Consider the following 25,993-nt stretch of genomic DNA (forward strand, 5'->3'; position numbering starts at 1 on the left):
CGCAATAATTTTATGGATCTATATATAGCATTTGTCTATATTTTACGTTAATTGACAACTTAACACAACTCTTTTTTATCCGGGCTTAAGACCACATCATAACACAAAAGGGAAAAAAACAAGAGAATATGATATAAAAAGTGAGGAAGATAAGAAATAAAATATTCAAGAAAACAAGCCTTGGAAAAATTAGCCTTGATAGATTGCAAGCACTAACAAGATAAGTTCATAAATCATCAAATATCAATATGGGGAAAACATTCATATAAAGCATAAACAAAGAAAAGATTTTTATAAAATGGAACGAGTTATAACAGCCAAAAAAATCAAACATCATGAGAACTGAAATTATTGAATCTATGGAGAGCACACCTTTTGTGGGGGAATTCCTAATAAAGCTCCTAATTCCTCAAAGCTGTTCATGGAAGAAAAAAAGATTGAAAAATAAACAATGTAATTAAGGAACTACATCTCCTACTCAAACCTTATATTTGTGTATAATTTGCTGGCACTCAGGAGATTGTGCTCAATCATTGCACGATCCAACACTGTAAAGTTATCTGGTAAAAGAGCTTTCTGGTTTACAAAAAGGATAACATCATCATATTAAGAAAATAGATGAGAAATATGAAAGAATCAATTGAGCAAAATATGATTACCTGATGTGCTTTCAGCTCCTTTGCAAATGCATCAATTTCTGGTTTCCTCAAAATTCTCTCAAGATTCACCTAAATGTTATTATAATGATTAAATAATCCAAATGCTGGAAAAGGCCTAGAAAACATAGTGAAATTCAGGGGGAAAAAAATAGACAAGCTACCTTCTGCAGAATAGGATAAACTTTCAGTTTTGAGCACCTCTCATCCTAATAAAGAAATAGAGAAATTAGTTTTCGACAATACCAATACTTTGATCTGCAGGAGGGCACGTTTGCTTTAAGGTTTCTACTCAACTTGTAGATTATGTTGTTAATGTGAAAGATGAGGATCTTTTCATTGCAAAACTTTCTTTTTTCTAGAATTCTGCTATATCTTGATGGAGTGTATTGTTAAAAATAATCAGATCAGAGATCGACTTGGTCAAGTACCTAGTTCACCGGTCAAAGCAGTGGGTCAATTGTTCTGACCACACATTAATCCCAGAATTGACCTGGTTGAGCTCATTAATTGAATCAACTGGCGCAATCAATAGATGCATATTTATAGTTTTACATATTTATTCTTGCCACCAAGCTGTGATAGGTGCTATGAAATATTTTCCTTAAAATATTAATAATAGAAGCCAAGGAATGAAATGTCGTTCCGTGCCGCCTGGCACGAACGGTTTTTACCATTCCGCCGGCGGCCGAAACCGGCATAGGAGGCGTCCCCGTCTCGGCGGCACTGGAGGAGACGCGGGACACCTCCGGTGGCGCCGGAAGCGTCCTGCGACGCCTTTGGCACCGAAGGTGTCGCATGACACCTTCTGCGTCGCCGAAAGCGTCCAGCGACCTTGCCGGCCCCACCGGACGCCCCCCCGCAGACGATGATCGCGGACAATCTCACGTCCGCGGTTTTTTCTTTTTCAATAATTAATTATTTTATTTAATTAATTTAAACAATTCCTAAGGATGTGTGATATTTCGAAAAGGATTTTATAAACTCTAATTAAATTATCCTAATAAAATATATAAAAAATATATTTAAAATTAAAATAAATTTAATAAATTTTATTAATTAATTTACTGAAAAAAATAATATTTTAAATTTTATTTAAAAATTTAAAAATATATTGATCCTGTCCGAATGCTGAATCAACGGACGTTGGGCACGGAGCGCTCTTCGACTGCTGTCGTGGATCTTCGACTGGTGGCACGAAGCTCCGGCGAACCTGCACAGAAGTCGGGCCGGGAAGGGGTTCCCGGCGACGACCCTCCGACGCTCAAGTCAGGCGAAGCTCAAGAAAGAAATAGTGGCTCCAAAACTCGTAGAATGCGTACCTCCGGCGAAGGGTGAGGACCCTTTATATAAAGCGGTGAAAGAGCTCCTGCACGTCCACCGAGGCACATACGTGTCCGTAGCTCATACCTCGGTATGTGTCTGTCAGAAAGCTTACCTGACGCCATACTGCTACAGTCCAAGCACGTCTTCGATGGGACAGCAGAACACCTTACCGCCAGATTTGGAGTATGGCCTAGTCATAGGACTTGACAGCTGTCATAAGATGTTCATTGTCCTTCTCTCTCTACTACATGCCAGGGCTTCCGGCCGGCCCTCCATATCCATCGGTATGCTGGGGAGATCCTCGGTAAGGTGCTATGTGGGGACTGCTAGCAGTATGTTACTTTTATGTCTACGGTCGAGCATGACTTCCGCTCGGCCCTTCGTTACTATTCAATCGAGCGCCGGAACCCCGACGCCAGTCGGGGCGCCTTTTCCCATTGGTTATTTACCGGTCGGCCGACCGGGAGGTCGGCCCCTCCTTTTCCGGTCGGCCACGTGGCGTTGACCCCTCAAAATGGGGGTCCCCTGTTCTAACCGCCGGATCACTTGCCTCCCCCTCAAGTCTAGTCGAAGGAGGCGAAGTCCGACTGACTGGACTGCCGATCTGACTGAGTAACGGCCGCTACACTGGTCCGCTCGGACGTTTATAGACGCCGGCTCGTCTCTCGATATTTAACGTCGGAGCTCGACGGTCTTCCGCTTGGACGTTTATAGACGCCGGCTCGTCTCTCGATATTTAACGTCGAAGCTCGACGGTCGTCCGCTCGGGCGTTTATAGACGCCGGCTCGTCTCTCGATATTTAACGTCGGAGCTCGACGGTCTTCCGCTCGGACGTTTATAGACGCCGGCTCGTCTCTCGATATTTAACGTCGGAGCTCGACGGCCTTTAAGGCTACTTTTAACACAGCCGGTCGGCGAAGATATTTGCCATCTTTATAATTTTGCTTCCTGCATTACAAGGACATAGGCGACCGAAATGTGTATAAATTTACATTTAGCGCACCTTTCCCCCAGCTCGGATATCGTACTCCCGGCCGAACGGCTCGGGGTCTTCTTCGTCGAGCGCTTGGCTCGGATAACATACTCCTGGCCGAACGGCGCGGGGTCTTCCTTGTCGAGCGCTTGGCTCGAATATTATACCTCCGACCGAATGGCTCGGGGCCTTCGGCATCGAGCGCTTGGCTCGGATATTATACCTCCGGCCGAATGGCTCGGGGCCTTCATCGTCGAGCGCTTGGCTCGGATAACATACCGCTGGCCGAACGGCTCGGGGCCTTCGTCGACGATCCTTTGGCTCGGATACTATACCTCCGGCCGAACGGCTCGGGGCCTTCGTTGGCTCGGATCTTATACACCATGAAGATAGGCCGCTCGGCCGATAATGCCAATTGCGCACATTATAACATTTTGCCTTCTGCATTTCAAATATACAACCAAACGGAAAATATACAGCACATATTCTATTGGTGCACCTTTCACCCTGCCCCGGACAGGCTGGAGATAATTTGCGCTTCATGGTGGATCCAAGTGCCAATCCATCTTCATCCGCTCGGCGGCTCGACCACCCAACTCCCGCTCTTGGGGTTCCAGGAGGGGCTTGCTATAAGTTGAATTCGGGAGATGAAGTATCTGCTTTTGAGGGAAATGGGACTGTGGCAGTCGGTGCTTCCGCTCGGGAGAAGCGTCCGCTCGGAGGGCCTTGCCTTTTCTGTTGTCTCGTATTAATATTTCATCTAAAGAAGATCCCCGATTGCGATTCACTGCTACAGCATCAGGAGGCGTCCGGAATAGGGCCCGACGGAATAGAACGGTAGCCGGTGGTGTTTCCGCTCGACCACCAGACGCTGACGTTGCTTGCTTCTCCGGCCGCTCGGCTGTTACTTTCTGTTTTTGCTTCACAAGCTTGGCGGCCCTTATCTCGATCAGAGCGTCGAGTTCCTCCGTCGAAAGTGTCACCGTGTGTTGTCGTCCAGCCTCGTCCATTGTTTCCGTTCGGATGCAGGAGCGTTCCCACAGACGGCGCCAAATTGATCCTGTCCGAATGCTGAATCAACGGACGCTGGGCACGGGGCGCTCTTCGACTGCTGTCGTGGATCTTCGACTGGTGGCACGAAGCTCCGGCGAACCTGCACAGAAGTCGGGCCGAGAAGGGGTTCCCGGCGGCGACCCTCCGACGCTCAAGTCAGGCGAAGCTCAAGAAAGAAATAATGGCTCCAAAACTCGTAGAATGCGTACCTCCGGCGAAGGGTGAGGACCCTTTATATAGAGCGGTGAAAGAGCTCCTGCACGCCCACCGAGGCGCATACGTGTCCGTAGCCCATACCTCGGTATGTGTCTGTCAGAAAGCTTACCTGATGCCATACTGCTACAGTCCAAGCACGTCTTCGATGGGACAGCAGAACACCTCGTTGTCAGACTTAGATGTTCTGTCCTTCTCTCTCCATCGGTATGCTGGGGAGATCCTCGGTAAGGTGCTATGTGGGGACTGCTAGCAGTATGTTACTTTTATGTCTACGGTCGAGCATGACTTCCGCTCGGCCCTTCGTTACTATTCAATCGAGCGCCGGAACCCCGACGCCGATCGGGGCGCCTTTTCCCATTGGTTATTTACCGGTCGGCCGACCGGGAGGTCGGCCCCTCCTTTTCCGGTCGGCCACGTGGCGTTGACCCCTCAAAATGGGGGTCCCCTGTTCTAACCGCCGGATCATATATAATAATTCTTATTTATATTCTAATATATTTTTTATTATTTTAAATTTCATTTAAATTTTTAAAAAATTTTTTAAAATTCTATAAAAATTCTAAAAAAATTTAAAAATTTCTAATAAATTATAGTTATATTCTAATATTTTTTATTATTTTAAATTTTTTACTTGATATTTTTTTACTACTTAAAATATATATTATTTAATTAATAATTAATTAAATGAATAAATAATTAAGTTATATAATTATTATTATATATAAAGTAATATCTTATCTTAATTTATATATTTATTATTATAGATAGATCCATTTTAATTTGAATTATTGATATATCAATTCTATTTAAATAAAAAAAATTTTAATTATTTTTCTAACAATATTAAATTAGTCAATAATTGAGAACTTATAATAAATCAATATACAAATTATTTTTATATACACCATAAATATATTTATCTTATAATTACTATATATAAATAAAAAAATATCGAAATTGTATCGGCACGGCACGATACGATACCGGAATCGTATCATTCCGATATGAGACCAAAACCTTGGCACGGGTCGAAATTTTAAATCTTGATAGAAGCTATTAAACTGGAATACAAGTGCTACAAAATATTATTAATAGGAATATATATATATATATATATATATATATATATATATATATATATATATTGATTCTAGCAAATAGCAATCTATATTTTAGGTAACGTTTAAAATTTCGAGTTGTATCGGTGTTTCGATTTATAGCCGGAAAGATACGGTTTTGATATTGTATTGTGTCGTGCCAATACGATTTCGTGCTTTTTTTAAATATAAAATATATTAATTAAAAAATATTTTTCTTATTATTGAATTGTTATAGATGTTTTTCTAATGAAGGGGAGCCTTCGCGCAACAGTAAAATTGTTGCTTTGTGACAAAAAAGTCACGGGTTCATGGAAACAGCCTCTTGCAAAAAAAAAGATAAGGCTGCGTATAATGGATCTTTCCTTGGAACCCTGCATAGTGGAGCTTCTGCACTGGACTGCCCTTTTTAAATGTTTTTCTAATAATTAGTCTCCACTTTCATCTTGAAAAGAATTTTATCCTTAATCTATGTAACAATTAGGGTTTGGAACAAGATCTTGAAAAGAGAGTACATGGGAGTTATGGGTTTGGACCGAGAAATGAGGAAGGGAAAACTATATTAGATTTTACGATAGCATATGACCTTATATTAGCTAATACGTTTTTTAAGAAAAGAGAAGAACACTTAGTCACATTCAAAAGTGAGAATAATAAATCGCAAATTGACTTTCTTATGGTTAGGAAGAAGGATAGAAAGATTTCTAAAGATTGCAAAGTCATCCAAAGCTTAACTACCCAACATAGGGTAATAGTGTTGGATATACGCCTCAAACATAATATCAATAGAAAGAAAATATATAAGATTCCTAAAATTAAGTGGTGGAAGTTAAAAGATGGGAAGCAACATATATTTAAGGAGAAGGTGGAAGTACAAGCATTAGGTGAAATATATGATGACTCTAATACAACATGGGATAAGATGGTATCAAAGTTGAAAATAGTAGCCAAGAGTGTACTCGGTGAGTCAAAGGGACATGCACCACTAAGTAAAGAATCTTGGTGGTGAAATGAGAAAATACAAGAGAAAGTGAAAGAAAAACGAATAGCTTATAAGGAATTATATATTTGTAAGAACGAGGAAAACTTAAAAAAATATACAATAGCCAAGACAGAAACTAAGAAAATAGTAAGTGAAGCAAAAAATGAAACTTTTGAACGATTATATCAAAAATTGGATACAAAAGAAGGGGAAAGAAACATTTATAGAATAACTAAAGTGAGAGAAAGAAAAACAAGAGATCTTAGCCAAATAAAATGTATTAAAGATGAATGTAATAGGGTATTAGCAAACCATGGAGAAATAAAAGAGCGGTAGAAGAGGTGTTTTCATCAACTTTTTAATGAAGGTTTAGATGACCAACTTAACTTAGGTAATTTAAGTAAGTCAAATGAGCATATAAATTTTAAATTTTATCGTAGAATTCAAACTTCAGAAGTAAAACAAACTTTGAATGAGATGCACAATGGAAAAGTCGTTGGACCAGACGATATTCCGATAGAGGTATGGAAGTACTTAGGAAAACAAGGTATTGAATGACTTACAAAATTATTTAACATGATATTGAAAACGAAAAAAATGTTTGATCAATGGAGGATAAGTACTCTAGTTCCCTTATATAAGAACAAGGAAGACGTACAAAATTGTGCAAACTATAGGTGTATTAAACTAATGAGTCATACTATGAAACTTTGAGAAAAAGTGATAGAAAAAAAATTAAAGAAGGAGATCATAATGACAGAAAATCAATTTGAGTTTATGCCAGGAAAGTCGACAATAGAAGCTATGCATCTTCTTAGACAATTAATTGAAAAATATCAAGAGCAAAAACAAGATTTACACATGGTATTCATTGACTTAGAAAAAGCTTATGATAGAATTCAAGGAGAAATTATATGGAGAATTTTAGAAAAGAGAGGTGTTAGCGTAACATATATTGAACTAATTAAAGATATGTGATGATGTAACGACCAGAGTAAAGACTTCAGGCGGAGTAACTGAAGCATTTCCAATAAAGATAGGGTTACATCAAGGATCAGCTCTAAGTCTCTATCTTTTTACACTAATTATGGACGAACTAACTGCGCACATTCAAGACACAGTACCGTGGTGCATGTTGTTTGCAGATGATATTATTTTGGTAGATGAAACACGTGAAGGAGTAAATGCTAAATTAGAATCTTGGAGGGAAACATTAGAAGGGAAAAGTTTTAAGCTTAGCAGATTAAAGACAGAATATATGGAATTTAAATTTAGCAATATTAGAAGTAATGAAACTATTGTTAAGATAGGATAGGACGAGTTGCCCAGAACCGAGAGATTTAAATATTTAGGATCATTTTTGCAAAACGATAGAGGGATTGAGAGATATGTCTTACATAGAATACAAGCAAGATGAGTGAAATGGAGGGGAGCGTCGAGTGTTTTATGTGACCGTAAAGTACCTCTTAAACTTAAAGATAAATTTTATAAAACCGCAGTTAGACCTGCTATGTTATATGGAGCTGAATGTTGGGTTATGACTCAAGTACATGAGCAGAAGATGAGAGTTGCAGAGATGAGGATGTTAAGGTGGATGTGTGGACATACGAGGATGGACAAATAAGAAATGAGAGCATTAGAGAGAAAGTCGAAATTGCATCGATTGAGGAAAAACTCCGAGAGATACGTTTAAGATGGTACGAACATGTACTTAGACGACCAATAAATGCTCCAGTTAGGCGATGTGAAACTATGATAAACATGCACATCAAACGAGGAAGAGGAAGACCAAAAAAGACTTGGTTAGCAACAATAAAACAAGATAAAATTTATTTAAATATATATGATGATATAATAGGAGATAGAGCTCAATGGCGTAAAAGGATTCATACAGCCGACCCCACCTAGTGAGAAAAGACTTGGTTGTTGTTGTTGTTGAATCTATGTAACAATTCTTTGTCTTTGTAGTTTATTTTATAAATGGATGAAGGAGAAAAAGACACAAACAAAAGAGAGAGAAATTACCAAAGAAAAAGAAATCAATTATCAAAAAATATAAGAAAAAGAAAAAGAAATAATTGTCTTAAATCTTAAATCCTAAAATGATAAAAGAAAAGAAAAGAACCTAAACTTAGAAAGAAAATTAAAAAAGAAAAAAAATTCAACTTGTGATGACCTCACGAAGGCCTCCGCGAGGTCGCTGCCACCTCACGACTTTGCCGGTGCTAAAAGGATATAGTATCGGTCCTGTGCCAGAACACGGTATAAATAGAGCTGTCAATTTGGGTTAAAATCGTCTAGTTGTCCTGCCTCGCCAAACAATTTAAATATGTTGGGTTGAAATTTTATCAACCCATCATCTGGCGGGCCTAAACAAGCCAGCCCGCACGGGTTGCAGGTCCAAGCAAGCTTGGGTTGGCCTGCATGTTTAGGAGGGAATAAAATCTAAAGTTTAAAACTAAAGTGGAAAATTCAATGGACTTGTGAGCTTGCTCGCCTAATCTACGATCCAAACTTAAAAATTCCAACATTCTCTATATTTTTTTCTGGTGTGCTCGTGGGCTGACCTGCCTAACTCGCAACTCACCTTGGGTTGGATTAGGAATTTCCTAGCCAACCAATGGGTCGGCCCACTAGACAATGAGGTTTTGGAGGGCCAACCAATCTGACAACTCAAGTAAAAACCGCTCATTTAAGGTGACACAAGTCGACACCCAAATCCTTGATTATAGATGCTACCAATCTATGAAACAAGTTCTACGAATCTATATTATAGATGCTACAAAATAATAGTAGGAAATAAGGAAATTCATTCACAGCCAAAGTGGTACCAAACAATAGTGTAGATATAGCAAAACATCCAAAGTACGCAAACAAGTAGGGAATCAACAAAATACATATTGACAAATCAACAAAGTAAAATGATCCATCTCAACACCATCCGCATCCATAGTAGATACCAGATACAATGATCCATAATTGAAGACAACATCTCAAAAGTTCTCATCAATGCCGAAAACACAAAATTAAGAAACAAAAATCTTTTTCAGTGTATGAATATTATCAGAAAATAAACAAAGGTTTTGTACCAAGCTCCGTGCCTAGTCTAGAATCATCAACAAAATCAAATCATAAAGCCTTGTACCAAGCTGCCTACTAAGTCTAAGAGCAAAACAAAAGTTCAATCATCTTACAGCTCTGTGCCAAGTCTAAGAGCAGAAACAAATTTCATATATCATCACAGATAAGTAAATACAGATTCTAGTTCTTCAGTCAAAAATTCATTATCAATGAAAGAGGAGCAAACAAAAATTAACCTCAAGGGTAGACCATGTGTCCCAAAGTCATCGTTCTAGGAGCTCAAAAAGCAAACAATCCTCTCAATTTATTCATGTCAATGCATATTAAAATTTCACAATATTGCATTTATATTCTTCATAACAAAATGTCAGTGTTAACTATATCAATTTTCATGTCCTACAATACATTAAAGAGCATATACACAACTAGCATATAATAAGAGCAAGATCTTACCTAGCATCTTGTTTCAAAGTTTCATTCATTGATGTCATGCCAACTGTCAATCCCAAATAGCTCCGTCAACAATATAAGCTGTAAAATAAACTTGCCATTTTGATGCTAGAAAAATAAATATTGAGTGTTAGTCATTTTGTAGCAACAAAATGGCAAGTTTATTATGCAGCTTCAATTGTTGAGGCGTCATTTGGAGTTGGTAATTGACATTGACATCAACAATGCCTATCATAACATTCCTAAAATTTAATTCTGTAGCTTCAAAATGGAAAGTTGGTGTTTTAGCTTATCTTGTTGAGGAGTCATTTAGCGTTAGCACTTGTCATTGACATCAATGGACGGAACTTTCAGAATGTTAGTGATTGTCTTAAATAAGATGTCATGTAGGGCTCTTGGTTGTAATTATATAATTGTTGACTATAATAAATAGTATGAAATACAAATTGATATAGTGTTGACTGGAATATTTGTTATGAAATATATAGATACGATATTATAAAATTCTAATATGCAATTCACATAAGCTGAAATGAACAAATTGAGAATTGATTACTTTTGACCTCCTAGAAGGACAACTTTTGGACACAGTCTGCCCCTTGAAGTTAGTTTTCCTATGCTCCACTTTCATTGATAACAAATTTATGTCTCAAGAACTATAATCTATTATTAATATGTGGTGATATATGAATCTATTTATGCAATGCTATAAGACAATTGAAGCTTATTTATGCTCTTAGACTTAGCATAGAGCTTTAAGATGATTGAATTTTGTTGAGGTTACTAGACTTGGCACAAAGCTTGGCACAAAGCTTTTAAATTGTATGTGTAGTTACTCTAAATAAAATATTTTGGTTTCGGAATTTTGTGCTTTCAATATTGATGAGAGTCTTTAAAATGTCTTCAATTACGAATCTTTGTATTTGCTATCAAGTGAAGTTGATATTGAGATGGAACATTGAACTTATTGTTTTTTAAGGCAGAGATTGGCAATATGTAGAAATAATTGCTTTGTTGGTCTGGCAATACATACTTTGTCAACATTGTATTTACTTGAGCACTTTATGGTTCGATATACCTACACAATTATTATTTTTTTTGCTTTTTTTTTTGATAATCCAAGTATCCAGTTCTTCGAACCGACAAATCCCAGAGATGACCAGTCCAGTCCCACGGAAATTTCCCATCGATCACCAGAATAAATCAAGAAGCGCTCGCATAGGCCCATCCAAGTGGCCAGTTGTCTTAGAGTTGTCATCCCATTGGAGGAAAATTCCAGTGCGCCGGAGCTGGGATTCGACCCTTAGATGCCTAGTTAACCACTTGATGGGTCTAACCATTGCACCATTGCTCCGGTAGCACCTACACAATTGATTGGTAGCACTGATGGTTGTGAAAAAATTTTCAGCGGTCCAATTAGCTATACTAGATTGTTATAGATTTCCCACAATATTATCTAATAGCACCTATAATCCAAATTGATAAAATGTATCACAGATTGAAAACATCTAACATCAATTAGTTGTGAACGAAATTTTAATCATTCAATACTAATATTTCATAGCACACATATCACATATTAGTAGCACCCATGGTTTAAAATCTCGACCCGTATCAAAATTTTTGTTTATGATCGAAACAATACAATTTAGATATCATGTCGTGCCGATATGATTTCAGTATTTTTAAAATATATAATATATTAAATAAAAATAAATAATTTAAATATTACAAATAAAATATTTAAAAAAAGACAAAAAATCAAAAGGGCGTCCCAAATTAAGAGAACCATCAGATGATCACTTCTTTGTCAAAAAAAAGTCAAATGAGCGCCCCTCTCATGATTTTACCCGAAATTACCCTTTAACCCAGCTCTTTGTAACGTGTAGAAGCTAAGAAGCTATATGGTAGCTGCTACAATGTGTAGAAGCTACTCGGCAGCTGCAACATGTAGAAACTACTCGACAGCTGCTACAACATGTAGAAGTTACCCGATAGTTGCTACAACGTGTAGAAGTTACCCGATAGCTACTACAACATATAGAAGCTACCCAGTAGTTGCTACGTGTTTAGTATGCATTTAGGGTTTAGAATAGACATTGTTGAAACAGTTTTTTGATAGGTAATTGACCAAATTGATAAATAGTTTTTTGATTTTTTTGTTATGAGTTTAGGATTTAGGAATTAGGGTTTATATCAAAATTATTTAAACTTCATCAAAATAACTTTAAAACAATTATAGAAGCTATTTTGATATAATAGTATCCAGATATCATAAACTCTAAATCCTAAACTGACACTAAATATCTTGTAGCAACTACTAAAACTTCTACACGGTATAAATTATAAATCTTAAACTCACCTTAAATATGTTGTAGCAGCTACCGGATAGCTTTTATACGTTGTAGCACCTACCGAGTAGCTTCTACACGTTGTAGAAGCTACCCAGTAGCTGCTACACGTTGGGTCAACATGTTGTACAGCTACTGAGTAGCTTCTATATGGTATAAATCATAAATCTTAAATTCACCCAAATATGTTATAGCAGCTACCGGATAATTTTTACAACTTGCATCAGCTACAAGGTAGCTTCTACAATAGCTACAAGGTAGCAGCTACTTTTGTAGAAGCTACCCAGTGCTACAACAGCATTGGATCACGGGGTAATTTTGGGGATAAAATCGCCCATTTGATTTTTTTTTTTAAAAAAAAAAAAGGGTGTACTTTTGATGATTTGTAAAAGCTGGGATGCCCTTTTGATTTTTGCCCAAGAAAAAAAATCATAATTTTTTTAACTCTCTTCATCCTTACAATAACTTATAGGTTGTTAGTTTTTACATTACTTTCTCCTATAGTTTCTTGTTCCACTACCAAGATTCTTTACTTGGTGGTTACCATCCTTTTGACTCATCGAGTATGCTCTTAACCACTATTTTTAAATTTATTGTCATCTAATCTGATGTCGTATTCAAGTCACCATGTATTTCTTTTAATATTTATACTCCAACTCTCTCTTTAAAGATACTTTGCATCCGATCTTTTAACTTTCATTGATTGATTTTAAAAGTCTTGCATATTTTCCTTCTATTGATACTGCTTAAGGCAGATATCTAACACTCTAAACCTATGTTAGATAATTAAGTTTTCTCTAAGAATAACCTTGTAATTTTTATAAATTTTTCTATCCTTTTTCTAAACTATAAGAAAGTCAATTCCAACTTACTGTTTCCACTTTTAAACGTGACCAAATGTTCTTCTTTTATCTTGAAAAGTGTATTGGCTATTATAAGTTCATATGCTATCGTAAAATTTAATATAATTTTGCTTCTTCATTTCTTGTTCTAAAATCATAACTCTCATGCACCCTATCATATTTCTCATTTTTACTCTTATATGCTCATTTAGACCTCCTCTTATCATAATCATTTTGTTTAGTAAATTTTTTTAAATTACCTCATTTAGGTATTCCTAAAACTTATATTTATATCTTCATCTATATTTGAGATGTATATACATTAATTATATTAATAGTTTCTTTTGCAACCACTATCTTAAGAGTTATAATCTTATCCCCCTCTGCGAGGTTACAGAGGCCATCATAATCCTACGGCGGCTTCTGTGGGGTTGCGAAGTTAGCTGCCAACCTGCGACGACCTCCGCGAATCGCGACGAGGAGCGACCTCCGTTTACATTTAACTTAGATTAATAATTTCAATCAACTCTCAGTTATAATAGGATAATCTAGACAGACTTAATCAAAGCCTAATAAAATTATCTTATTAATTTAATATATTATTATTTATTTTAACTTCAAAAATATATAATAAAATTTTATTTATTTATTTTTTATATTTTATTTAATATATTTATATTTAAAAAATACCAAAACCATATCGGCACTACACAGCATGAGATGATACTAAAACTATATCGTTCCGGTCATAAACCGAAACTCCGATACAGCTCGAGATTTTAAAACATGACCATAACTTAAAATCTGAGTTCTCTATCTTTATCCTCTCTCCTACCCATTCTATCTCTTCTAAATACAAAATAATAATTTTTCTCCTAATTATCGTATCCACTACCTCCATTACTTTACCAACGAGATTCCTATATTTTATATTCCAAAACTAAGACAATCAATATTCCTATAATGTTTGTTCTTATCCAACCTATAGTGTGAGTACTCTTGCATATTAAACACTACACCCAAGTTCAGTTCTTGTCAAGACGTTGCAGTCGAATCCTACAATGCATTCCTTCCAAGGATGGACCTAGCACAATAGTTTGAAGGATTCATTCATTAAACATTTGTTTGTATTTAACGTTGCCAAGCAACCTAATATAACTTCAATCTTTTTTATCTAGGCTTGAGAACGTAATTAGCAGTTTTTACTTCATTAAAATAATAGAAAAAAATTCAACTACTCTTCTTATAAAAACCTAACTAATTAGATTATTATTGATTAAGTAGAATTTAAGTTAATTTTATTAATTTGATGTTTGTTTATGATTATATTAATTTTTTGCAATGATGGAATGCATATTTTGTCTACTAAATAACATGAAAGTTTAGCCAACCCCATAAATATATTTATATATATGAATGGAAATAAGATAAAGGAATGAAGAGCATTTTTTATACAAGTTCAAATTAGGTTAGTGACGTTGGTTGTTGTTGAACCAAGATTATGAATCATATTTTATCTCATACATTTTTAAATATATAAAAAATCTTCCAAATTTCCATATTTCTCCTTGATTCCAATCAGACCAATGTTATTAATCTGATATGGCAGATATCTAAATTTTTTTAGAATGGCTAATCCTGACACCAATACCGAGACTGGCAACCATGGTATGAAATGATTTCTACCATCATACCAAAAACAATCTAGTTAAAACTTGAACTACACAATGTATGCCATTTAGGCTCACGTGCCACATGTTAATTGTGAATCAAAGAAAAGAACAAAGTTTGAACCAGTGGAAAACACTAAACATGAAAATGATTATAAATATCATTAATGAACTATTGAGGAAAAAATGATATTGAATACAAAAAATCCATCAAAAACAAATTAGTCAACCAATTCACTGAGGCAAGGGAATTACATGGCGAAGTAAATTCATATTAGGTGCTTATATACCTTATACAAGTTAGCAAGAACGCGGGATCGCTGAGGTCCAGCAGCAGCCAATATTGTACATGTCACAGCAGCACTGAGAGATTGTTCCAGTGCATCCTCATCAATCTCCCTGTGCTCCAAAAGTCACGTATCCACAGCAAGACTAAGTATGTAATATGTGCAGTGCATAAAACAAGGATGAAAAACAAGCATGATGAGACTTAATATCTTGCACCTTTGAAACTAAATAACTTTATCGCTTTATAACCTTGGATAAAGTAGGCTTTGTACATGATTGTATGTCATGTTTAATCAGAACATGTCCAACCATCCATGTTTATTTAGTGCCACTATATTTCCAGGTCTCAGGCATAGAATTTCATCATACAGCAGAAATAATAGGTACAGGCTTACAGCACTGAAACCAAATACTGAACTTCATTACTCCATTAAAGCTTTCTCTTATAATTGAATTAAGGTCATAACATTTAAATATGCTAAAAACTAAGACAAGTTAACAGGTAGAAAATCTCTGAGAATTACGAGGTACTAATTAACATGAAAAGAAAACCATAACAATAGGGTAAGAACAAGAAGCCCGTGTATCATAGCTTCAAAGTAATTGATAGAAATAAATCCACTAAAAAGAAAGAGACAAAAATGATCTCAATTTGACAAAAAGATGATGAGGTTTTCTAATGCCAAATTTCAATCTACAGTATTACAATTAAACTTACTCATCACCAATTTGACGTTTCTCAATCTGGGAAATATCATAATAACGAAGTGCAGCTTCCAAAAACTTCCTCTTCAAATCCAGTATCCTAGCATAACAAACCTTTCACGTAAAAAATTGATAAAACTGTTACAAATAAGCATCAGTAATATGACTCATGGATAACCCAAAAATAAAAAACTGCCATTGGTTTACCTTATATTGTAAGTTTAACACTTCATGCTGACTATTGCTGACTAAGAAAGAAGCTTTGTTAATAAAAGCCTCTGCATTAACAGCATCATCATCCTAAAACATTTCATCAAAACTAAGTTAAAAGATATATACACCCATGTGATTCCATTAAAAACATTAAATATAGTGACACCAGCAAACCTCAAGATAAAGGCGAGCAATTTGGACACATTTTGAGAGCTTATAGATATCGTCAAGCATCCTGAAAGTTTTAATTATAAAGATTTGCTCTTTAAGTTAGCCTACAGGACAAATAGTTATTTTGACTAACAAATAGATTTACCTAATTCCAGAATCCAAATCAATCCCACTCAACATCTGTGCTGCTTTTGACCACTGTTGTTCAGACTCATAGAGTTCAGCCAGTTTCTCTCTGATGATCAGCACCTAGATGTGAATCAAAAGTAGACAAAAGCTCTAAATTTTGGGAAGTGCAAATCCTTCAGTTAATTATCCACAGTATAAAGAGAATTTCATACAAATGATACTGCAGAAATTAGGATTTAATGAAGAACAGACATGAAGTTATGAACAATGTACATGTAGAACATGTATAACCTAATATAGAAACAAGTGGGAATTTGAAATCTGAATAAGTATACCAACAACCAAGCCTTATCGCACTAAGTGAGATCGGCTAAATTTGAATAAGTGTACAACAACAACCAAGCCTTATCCACTAAGTGGGATCGGATGGATCATTTTACTCTATTGAGCTCTATCTCCTACTATATTATCATCTATACTTAAATAAATTTTATCTTATTTTATTATTGTTAACCAAGTCTTTTTTGGTCTTCCTCTTCCTCATTTAATATGCATGTTTGTCATAGTTTCACATCGTCTAACTGAAGTATTTATTGGTCGTCTGACATGTTCGTACCATCTTAAACATGTCTCTCGAAGTTTTTCTTCAATAGATGTAACTCCGACTTTCTCTCTAAATTTAAATAAGTATACATTTAAAAATTTTCAATTATGTTAGTGCATGAGTATTGGGGAAATGATTAATTAGTTTCCCCATTCCTATTTAGTTTCTTGAAACTCTCTATTGAACCCCTAGCTTCTCTCCCATAAACCTGGAAAAAATAAAGTGAAGCAATGTTGGAGAGAAGAGACTTTGGCTAATCTCTTATAGCTTATCTATTCTCCCCTTTCGGTGCACCTATTTTCTTTGTTTGTCATAGTCTTCATGATTTCTTGCGTTTGATGTTTCTTATTGATTTGAGCATGAAATCTATGATAATTCTGAGAATAATATTTAAATGTTTTGATAATGTTCTGTTCATGATAGACCAAATTTTGAACTTATGTATTAATTTTCCAAGCTTTAATTTCAAGTCCTGATCTCGTATGATTCCATTGGACCTTGATTAAATAGTTGACATAGAGTATAGCAAATAATGTTTCATTAAGGTAAAATTAGAGGGTAATTTAACTAAGAAATGATTGCTTTAGTGCACTTGATTAATGATATGACTTTGGTTATGGTCATTATCTTTTTGTGCAAAGGTAGAACTTGATTGATGTATTGACTTTTTTTGCACAAGGCAAGTTGATTGATGTATTGAGTGAACCTCATGTATTGATCTTGATTTGAATGTAATTTTCTATATTGTGCCAATACTTTGGAATCAAATTTCATTCTACTCATAGAGCTTAATTAATTATTGCTTATTTAAGACATCAATCAATTAGTGTAATGTAATGATATCATGATTTAATCAGATTACGCTCACTAGAACCTAACCATGACTGTAATCTTGGTGTCTTAATTCAACTATTATCCAAACTTGGAATTAACTCATGTGTTTGTCAATGACACCTCATCACATGCTAGATTTATTGATGTGATTAATTGAATTTTGATTATAACATGATCTGATCATTTATGGAACATACCTTATTTTTAACAAAGACTATCTTCAACACTAGCTATGTTTTCTTGATTTAACCATGGCCTAGTGTTGATCCTTTGATTTAAGTGAATCAATTTTAACCTAATTGGTTATATTAATTGCAGTCTTGATTAGCTCCTGTATGTGTGATTGACTTAACCAGCAGTCTGATATTACCTGAAGTCAGATTGTGTTTAATCCTTATTTCGGATCCATCATGATTTAATCTCAGAACCCGTGAGTTAATATATTACTTTGATTGTTGCTTTATGATTGTCAACCCTGTTGTCCCGGTGCGGCCGGCGTCCCGGTGCAGCCAGCAAGAGGGAGTGAATTGCCTACAAAAATTAAACAAATCCTTTCGTGATCTTTGGATTTAATTAGTTATACACAATTAATTGAACAAAATAAGAATGCATAAAATTAACAACCTCTAAGAGAATAGTAAGAAGGTTAGATTTATTTTATTACGACCTATGGTTGTTAATCCAAGGCATTGAAGAACTTCCAAATCTCTTTGTTGAAGGCGGAGTAGCATCTTACAGACGTTGACAGCTTAGAAAAAAAACTAGAAAGTGATTACAAAAGTTGTAGTTGAATTGTTATTAATTTCCTAGCTCCATGAGTCATTTTATAGCCCATGGAAAAACCTATCTGTGGCTCGGAGGCGCCTTCAATAGATCCAAGGCGCCTTCAATAGATTAAGTTTTATCCGCCGAAGATAAAACTTTATCTTCAGCTAACGGATATTGAAGGTGCCTTCAACAGCAGGCTTTAAGGGTGCCTCCAAGCTTGTTGGAGGCACCTTCCACAAGGCAGATCAGCTTCCAGCTAGTCTTCTTCACGTGGGTGATGTTCCGGCTATCCGGAGTTGAGCTCATCCAAACCCAACTCCGACCTTCTCCTCGAGCAGGCTTCTTCCCCGGCTTCTTGTCCCTCGAATACACCGCGCGTGTCCTTCTTATCCACCGTTGTACTCTTCCGCGGCTTCTCATCTTTGGATGCATCGAGCCCGTCGACTCGATTCCCGTGTCATCCATCTCGCTAGCTGCGTCTTCTTTTGACTTCTCGTGTTCCTAAGCTCTTGCACACTTAGACACAAGGATCAAGCACAAACAGGATCTAACTTAACTCGGTTGACCACATCAACACTACCACGGGGTACTTACAATCCTTAACTCGATTAACCACATCAAAACTACCACAGGATAATTACAATCACCCCGTTTTTGATGTGCATCAACCCGAATCGAAGTTAAGGTCAAAACAAAATGCAATATAATAAGTAAGTGAATGAAAATTGCAATGACACTAATTATTTGCAAATAAATATAGGAATAAAATTTTCAATTATCCCACCTCCCCCTTAACTTATACATATTTCTCCCCCTTTGATCACATCAAAAATAGGGAAAAATACAATAAGCAGTTAGAAAATTTTCAAAGGTTTTTTTTTAAGGTACAAAACAAGAATTACCAGTAGACTAATATTTTTTGAAATAATTTTTAAAAATATTCCATTTTTTTACTAATTAATCTTATGTTTTGACAACAATAATTTAAAAATTACTTTTCGGTTTCAAAAATTTCTGAAAATTTTTATCAAACTTAAACAGAATAAGCTAGACCAGGAGAAAAATTTCCACATAAAGGTATTATTTAATCTAACAGAAATAAACCTAATTTTTAAAAATAAATCTTTAAACTCTAAAAATTCTGCTAATTTTCTTGGATATATAAAACTAAAACACATTGTTTAACGGCAGAAAAATTAAAATTTCTAAATTTCTATTTTCATGAATTTTTAATATTAAAATTAACTTTTCGAAAAATAATTCATAGAAATTTTATTATTTATTAGAAAATTCGGAAAAAATTTCCCTCGGCAGAAACACGACTGTGCTATTAGTCTAGAAATTTTGAACAAAAAAATTCAAATAGAAGATAAAACAAATATTTTTCTAAGTCAAAACAATTTCTACCCTAACAATAAAAATTGGTAATTTAATCTAAAAAGAATTTCGGAACCCAATACAGGTTCCTACTTACTGGATTCACTAGAAATTTTAGTGGTACACAATTTCTAGGGATTTTCCTTATTTGTCACTTAGATTTCTAACGTATCAGTTTATTCTATCATAATTTCTAAACCTTGATTTAAAAACATTTGAACGTGTATTGTCATTTTCCAGTTTCTCTATTTATGCTTTTAGTTTTTCATTTTCCATTTTTAAATTATCATACATTACTAAAGGGCATGAATTTGTTAAGTTTAATTTAAGCTTAGCATTTCCATTTTCTAATTTTAGCATATTTTTATAAAGCATTTTAATAAATTTAAAGGATTGTTCGGGAGGTAAGGAACGTACCTCACTTACCTTGTGATCTGACGCTCCGCCTTCGTCGCTGCTTTCTTCCAAAATTCCTCCACTTCGTCAATGCACATTTCTAAGGAACTTTTGTCGTTCCTATGGTGGTCTGCCATCAGGGTTAATCTGGCGTATTCTTCTAACTCCGATTCTGATGACGACGATTCGTCCCATGTCACCTTCAGGGTTTTATGCTTCGATCTTGTTAGTTTTTTGCCCTTGTCTTTCTCCTTTCTTTTAAATTTTGGACAGTCGTTCTTGATGTGCCCTTCTTCTTGGTAGTTGTAACATCAAATTTTCCTCTTGCTTCGAAGGTTCTACTTCGCGTGACTTATTAAATTTATTAGCTTTAAGAAATTTACTAAAATTTCTTACCACTAAGGTTGCATCGTCTTCGTCGATAGATGCTTCGGAGTTTGGATTGTCTGTTCTTGCCTTCAGGGCAATTGTCTGACTTGGCTCCTTCTTTAATTCTGCATATTTAGATTCGTGAAGTTCTAAAGTGGAAAATAAACTTTCTAATGTGCTTACCTCTATATCTTTAGAAATATAGTAGGAATCGATTATTGAGGACCATTCAGGTGTCCTCCGAAAAGCATTCAATGCATACCTTAGAGCATCTCGATTTGTTACCTTTTCTCCGTGATTCATGAGTCTGATGATCAGCTCCTTCAGTTTAGCGTGCAGTTGCGCTACTGACTCTCCTTTCAGCCGGAGGTTCGTCAATTGGTTCCGGAGAAGGTCCCGTCTCGCGAGCTTTGCTTCTAACATTCCTTTGTGTAGCCGCAGGAACTTTTTCTAAAGTTCCTTTGCTGATTCGTAGGCGCTGATCCGTTTGATTTCTTGAGGTCGCAGCACGCTTAGCAGGTAGAATTCAACTCGTCCATTAGCCACAAAATCCGCTTGCTCTTTTTTTTTCCAAAGGTACTCTTCTTTTTCTTCATATTTTTGATCTTTTGGAGCTACAAAACAATATTTGATTATTAATAAAATTTCAAAGTTGGTTTTAAAAAATACCTACATTTGCTTTTTCTATAGGGCAAACTCCCCCTCGAATTCAGCGAGTAAATACTCAGTCTGGCCATCGTCTTGTTTGCTTTGACCAGCGGTTAATCCTTCTTAAGCGGCTAGGCTCTGATAACAATTGTTGGACCTGGTGTGGCCAGCAAGAGAGGGGTAAATTGCCGTCAAAAATTAAACAAGTTCTTTCACGATCTTTGGATTTGATTAGTTATATGCACAATTAATTGAACAAAAAAAGAATGCATAAAATTAACAACTTCTAAGAGAATAGTAAGAACGCTAGATTTACTTCGTTACAACCTAGGTGGTTGTTAATCCAAGGTGTTGAAGAAGTTCCACTAGAAATCTCCTTTGTTGAAAGCGGAGTAGTCTCTTATCGTGTTGACAAATTAGAAAAAAGATTCGAAAGTGATTACAAAAGTTGTAGTTGAGTTGTTAATTTCCTAGCTCCAAGAATCTTTTTATAACCCCTGAAAAAACCAATTTGTGGCTCGGAAGCGCCTTCAAGTAGGTCCAAGACCCTTCAATAGATTAAGTTTTATCCACCAAAGATAAAACTTTATCTTCGACTAACAGGTATTAAAAGCGCCTTCAACAGGCTTGAAGGCGCCTTCCATGAGGCTTTGAGAGCAACTCCAAGCTCGTTGGAGGCGCCTTCCACAAGGCAGATCAGCCTCGCGTGGGTGATGCTCCAGTTATTCAAAGTTGAGCTCACCTGAACCCAACTCCGACTTTCTCCTCGAATAAGTTTCCTCCCCGGCTTCTCGTCCCTCAGATACATCGCTCGTGTCCTCGTCCGCCAGTGTACTCTTCCGCAACTTCTCATCCCTCGAATGCACCAAGCCCATCAACTCGATTCCCGTGTCATTCTTCTCACTAGTTGCGTCTTCCGCTCGACTTCTTGTGTTCCTAAGCTCTTGCACACTTAGACGCAAGAATCAAACACAAACAGGACCTAACTTAACTCGATTGACCATATCAAAACTACCACAAGATACTTACAAATCCCACCTAGTGGGATAAGGCTCGGTTGTTGTTGTTATTGTTGCTTTATGACTGAATGGAGATAGGTTCAAGTTGTTGTGACCTAGTTTATGTTGCATATGTATTTAATGGTGACTAATGAAGCATTCAATAGATACTAATGTGATTCTTGATGATGATTAACTATCAATTAGATCATAATCATTTAACTTAACATAAATAATTATATAAACCTTGTCCAAAATCGGATCATGTCCACCTAAGACTTATTCTAAGCTTGGCTTCTTAATTCCTAGATTAAGGTACATAGATACTCGATGGATACCGTAACTGAAACAAAGTCTAGTTATTGTAGTCTTGATCAAGTCAATATTGGCGTTTATACTATTTAGCTAGTTGAACGAACACCATATCAATCAAAGATTTTGGGTCATAATAATCACATTTCACAGTTCATTTTTATTTAAGATTACACCTTGTACTTGCCGATCCCACCTAGTGGGAAAAAGCTTGGTTGTTGTTGTATTACAACTTGTACTTAACCTATATCTCTATAGTATTTGATCTAGTCTATCATAAATATGATCATTATAGTAATTTGATTTGAATTAATAGATTAATCTAATTGATCAATTCAATCTCAAACCTTGTAGCAAGTTTAATGTCATGTTAATGATCCTTACCAATATGTCCAATGTCATTGATAGCATTCTTGAATTATGAAAATCCTTATTGTGAACAAGTTGATCACAAGTTCATCACGCAACTCCTCAATAATTGTTACAACCTTAACATTTAATATTCCTTATATGTCACTTGTATTTGACTAATTTCATAACTATATATATATATATATATATATAGAGAGAGAGAGAGAGAGAGAGAGAGAGGAGGGGGGAGAATTTTACCCAGCGCACTCATAGACGACTGAATGCAAATCCAGACGCTCGGAAGCCCGTTCGAGCGCCCCGATTAACTTCTGAGGATCGAGGCGCCTAGATTTACACTCAGTCGCCCATGAGTGTCCAGAGTAAGGGTGTGCAAGGTATCAAATTCATATATATATATACACACTCAGCATTATCAATCAATATTCTTTATATAAAAGTCTTAGGTTCTTAACATGCTCGAACATCGGACACTTGTTTTGCCCCACAACTTGAAGTGCTAGTAGATTATGATATGTAGACATTGGACACTTGTTTTGCCCCATAACTTGAAGTGTTGGTAGACTATGATATGTGGTGATACCTTTTCAATATTTGAATTGTAAGTCGTGCAATGACAACCTTAACTATATAAACTCATATGACACAATGTAGCAAGTATGTGCCGGTCCAATTTCTCAACGAGCCACTCGCATCTTGGATACGCCTTTCATGGATATTGACATAGGCTCTTTGCTATTTTGAGCGTTCATTTCTTATGTTTTGCATCAATGTGCTACCTTGTGCTTTTGTTGATACTATATAATTATTTATGATATTATTTCACTTAACATATTAATTCATTATTGCACTTCTCTTGTTTAATGACCTCTATATTAAATTGTATCTAAATGTACACCGCTATATTATTAACATAATATCATATGCTATGTTATTAAGACTTACTATCTTTTTCTTTTTTTTTTTATGAAGTAATACTATCTTATTTGCCCCCCTCCTCCCGTTGCTTTATGTACTTTATTATCCAAATTTCTAAATTTTGCATCTTATGTTTGATCTTATTATGGGGAAGGCCTACTTAATATGTTGCTATTGGTATGGATTATTAGGAGAAGACTTATACTCAAGCGGGGTTGGCATGAGTTTATATATTGAATGAGACTTCTACGACTTGTGATTGTAACTAGCACTCAATTTGATGTAGAAAGAAATATAATGCCCTTATGATGGAATTTGTAAAAAAAATTATGCATGGTACAATTCTTATTGTTAATTTATACTGAGGCGTCAAACAAATTAACTAAATGTTTATGATTCAACGATAACCGACATTAATATCATTAAAATGTAACACATGTTTTCAAACAAAATAATTTGAGCTGTATTCAAATTCAAGTAAACAAAGAAAGGAGCAACTAAGATAGAGATATTATCAATCGACTTTTAAATGACTTGATAAGGAAGAAATATGTGCAGAAATTACCCCTAAAGATCAATCTTTGGGTAATGTACATAAATTGCATAAGAATTTCTTATGTATCTTTAGTTTTTTTCCCTTCTTTACAGGTAAAAGAAAATTACTGCATCTTTAGTATTTTACCCATCTAATAGTGGAAGTAGATGATATCAGTTTGCCCCTCTAACTCCCAAAATCCTGCCCATCACTAGCATTAAAGAACATTTATCAGCAAATATTTCATTTTAGTGAAATTATGTTGTGAAGTTATTCCTGAAGACTACTTAGTCTTAGAACTTTATTTTTGAGGCTACAAAGAGGTTGACCAGACTTCAACTAAATTTACATCAGGGTTCTTAGGTCAGTGGGGTAAAAGATACATTTAAAGAGAAAGTAAATAACTTGAGAGTTTTGCTCTAAACCAAGGTTCTTATCCGGGCTCAATCAAATGCAGTCTGATATTCAACAAATGAAGTGGATGGACCTGCCTTTCGTCTAGTAAAATTAAAATTAAACTTATAAAGTTGAATTTGAATATTACTAGAAAGACAGGAAGAGAAAAGATTCGTTTGGACAACCCGAACAGTTGGAACTAGCACTACTAGATTATGATGATGAATAACCAAAGCCGAGGAGACAGCTAGATCCACTTAACAAAATATGTTTTGAACTAATTAGATGCATAGCCAAAAGAGCACTTAAATTCATTGCTCTCTCGTAGATACAGTGACAATGTAATTAAATTGAATTTATTATGTGCTAACAAGGAAGAAAGCCCATTAAAAATGGAAAATTTACCAGCCACGTATTATAATAAAAAAAAAATCTATGTACAGAATTGAAGATGAGGAGTCTTAACACCATACCTGTTCCTCGAATGACACGACCCTCGGTTGAATCTGAGCCAGAGCATAATGAGCGATCTCCTTCTGGATGTCTACCTCGAGCCTGCCCAACTCCTGAGCGAAGGTCTGTAGCAACTGCCTAGAGACCACCAGCGGAACCTCGTCCGAGACCACTAAAACCGAGCAACGTACGGAGGGAAAATCCCCCGAAACAGATCAAAAACTGCAGAGTAAGGGAAAGTGGAAGGAGTACTTAGCTACGGAGTATCACTGTGATCGATGAAACGCTTTGCTTGTGAGACGCCGGTGGACGAGGAGAGAACTGATGCGAGAATGAGCTTGTACTGCTCGATCTTGTGTCTTTGGTCGGCGATGGAAGCGGCCGAGGCAAGGGCGCTCTCCATTGTCGTTTTTCGTCGAGTTCGTCGCGACCCGAGCAAACGATGGCCCGTCCGTTTAACCTCGAAGACCAATCTCTCTTATTTTTGGCCCACGTGACAAATTTCCAAGCGCACTTCATTATTTTTGTGAAATTATATTTATAATTTAACATCTAGGGGGTGTTTTGGTTCTTTCCTAGGAATAGAAATCGGAATGGAAATCATTGTATTGTGCAATGAGAATGGGTATGAGCATGGATATCACTCTTAAAAATAATATTTGGTTAGTTGTATATTTTCTATCGAAATAAATTAAAATTTTAATTTCTTTTTTACCCTTAAAGGAAAATAATAGAACAAATTAGATGGGAAAGAAAAATATGATGAAAAAGAATGTGTGATGAGAGAGAATGAAGAGAGAGAAAGTGTGATG

General features: G+C 35.8%; 1 protein-coding gene across 7 annotated transcripts in view; it reads right to left on the reverse strand.

Annotated features, from left to right (window-relative positions):
• Positions 1–25,660, reverse strand: part of LOC122042380 (COP9 signalosome complex subunit 4-like) — a 49,709-nt gene extending 24,049 nt beyond the window's left edge. For 4 of the 7 annotated variants that reach the window (XR_006129211.1, XM_042602474.1, XM_042602473.1 and 1 more), the window contains exons 1-11: positions 25,452–25,660; positions 25,202–25,353; positions 16,221–16,324; positions 16,079–16,139; positions 15,899–15,991; positions 15,705–15,805; positions 14,989–15,097; positions 821–865; positions 660–728; positions 485–576; positions 373–415 (exon numbers count right to left, since the gene is read on the reverse strand). Coding sequence is in view for 6 of the 7 variants with exons in the window: in XM_042602474.1 (XP_042458408.1) it covers positions 373–415; positions 485–576; positions 660–728; positions 821–865; positions 14,989–15,097; positions 15,705–15,805; positions 15,899–15,991; positions 16,079–16,139; positions 16,221–16,324; positions 25,202–25,353; positions 25,452–25,584 (1,002 nt within the window). In the remaining variant the exon portion in view is untranslated. Of the gene's footprint in view, positions 1–372; positions 416–484; positions 577–659; positions 729–820; positions 866–14,988; positions 15,098–15,704; positions 15,806–15,898; positions 15,992–16,078; positions 16,140–16,220; positions 16,325–18,089; positions 18,170–20,204; positions 21,167–21,225; positions 21,358–25,201; positions 25,354–25,451 lie in introns of those variants that run through there. The other 3 variants (XM_042602476.1, XM_042602477.1, XM_042602478.1) reach the window with 3 other exon arrangements.
• Between the last annotated feature and the right edge of the window lie 333 nt (positions 25,661–25,993).

Source organism: Zingiber officinale, chromosome 2A (assembly GCF_018446385.1).
Source record: "Zingiber officinale cultivar Zhangliang chromosome 2A, Zo_v1.1, whole genome shotgun sequence".
In the NCBI taxonomy this organism is placed as follows: Eukaryota; Viridiplantae; Streptophyta; class Magnoliopsida; order Zingiberales; family Zingiberaceae; genus Zingiber; species Zingiber officinale.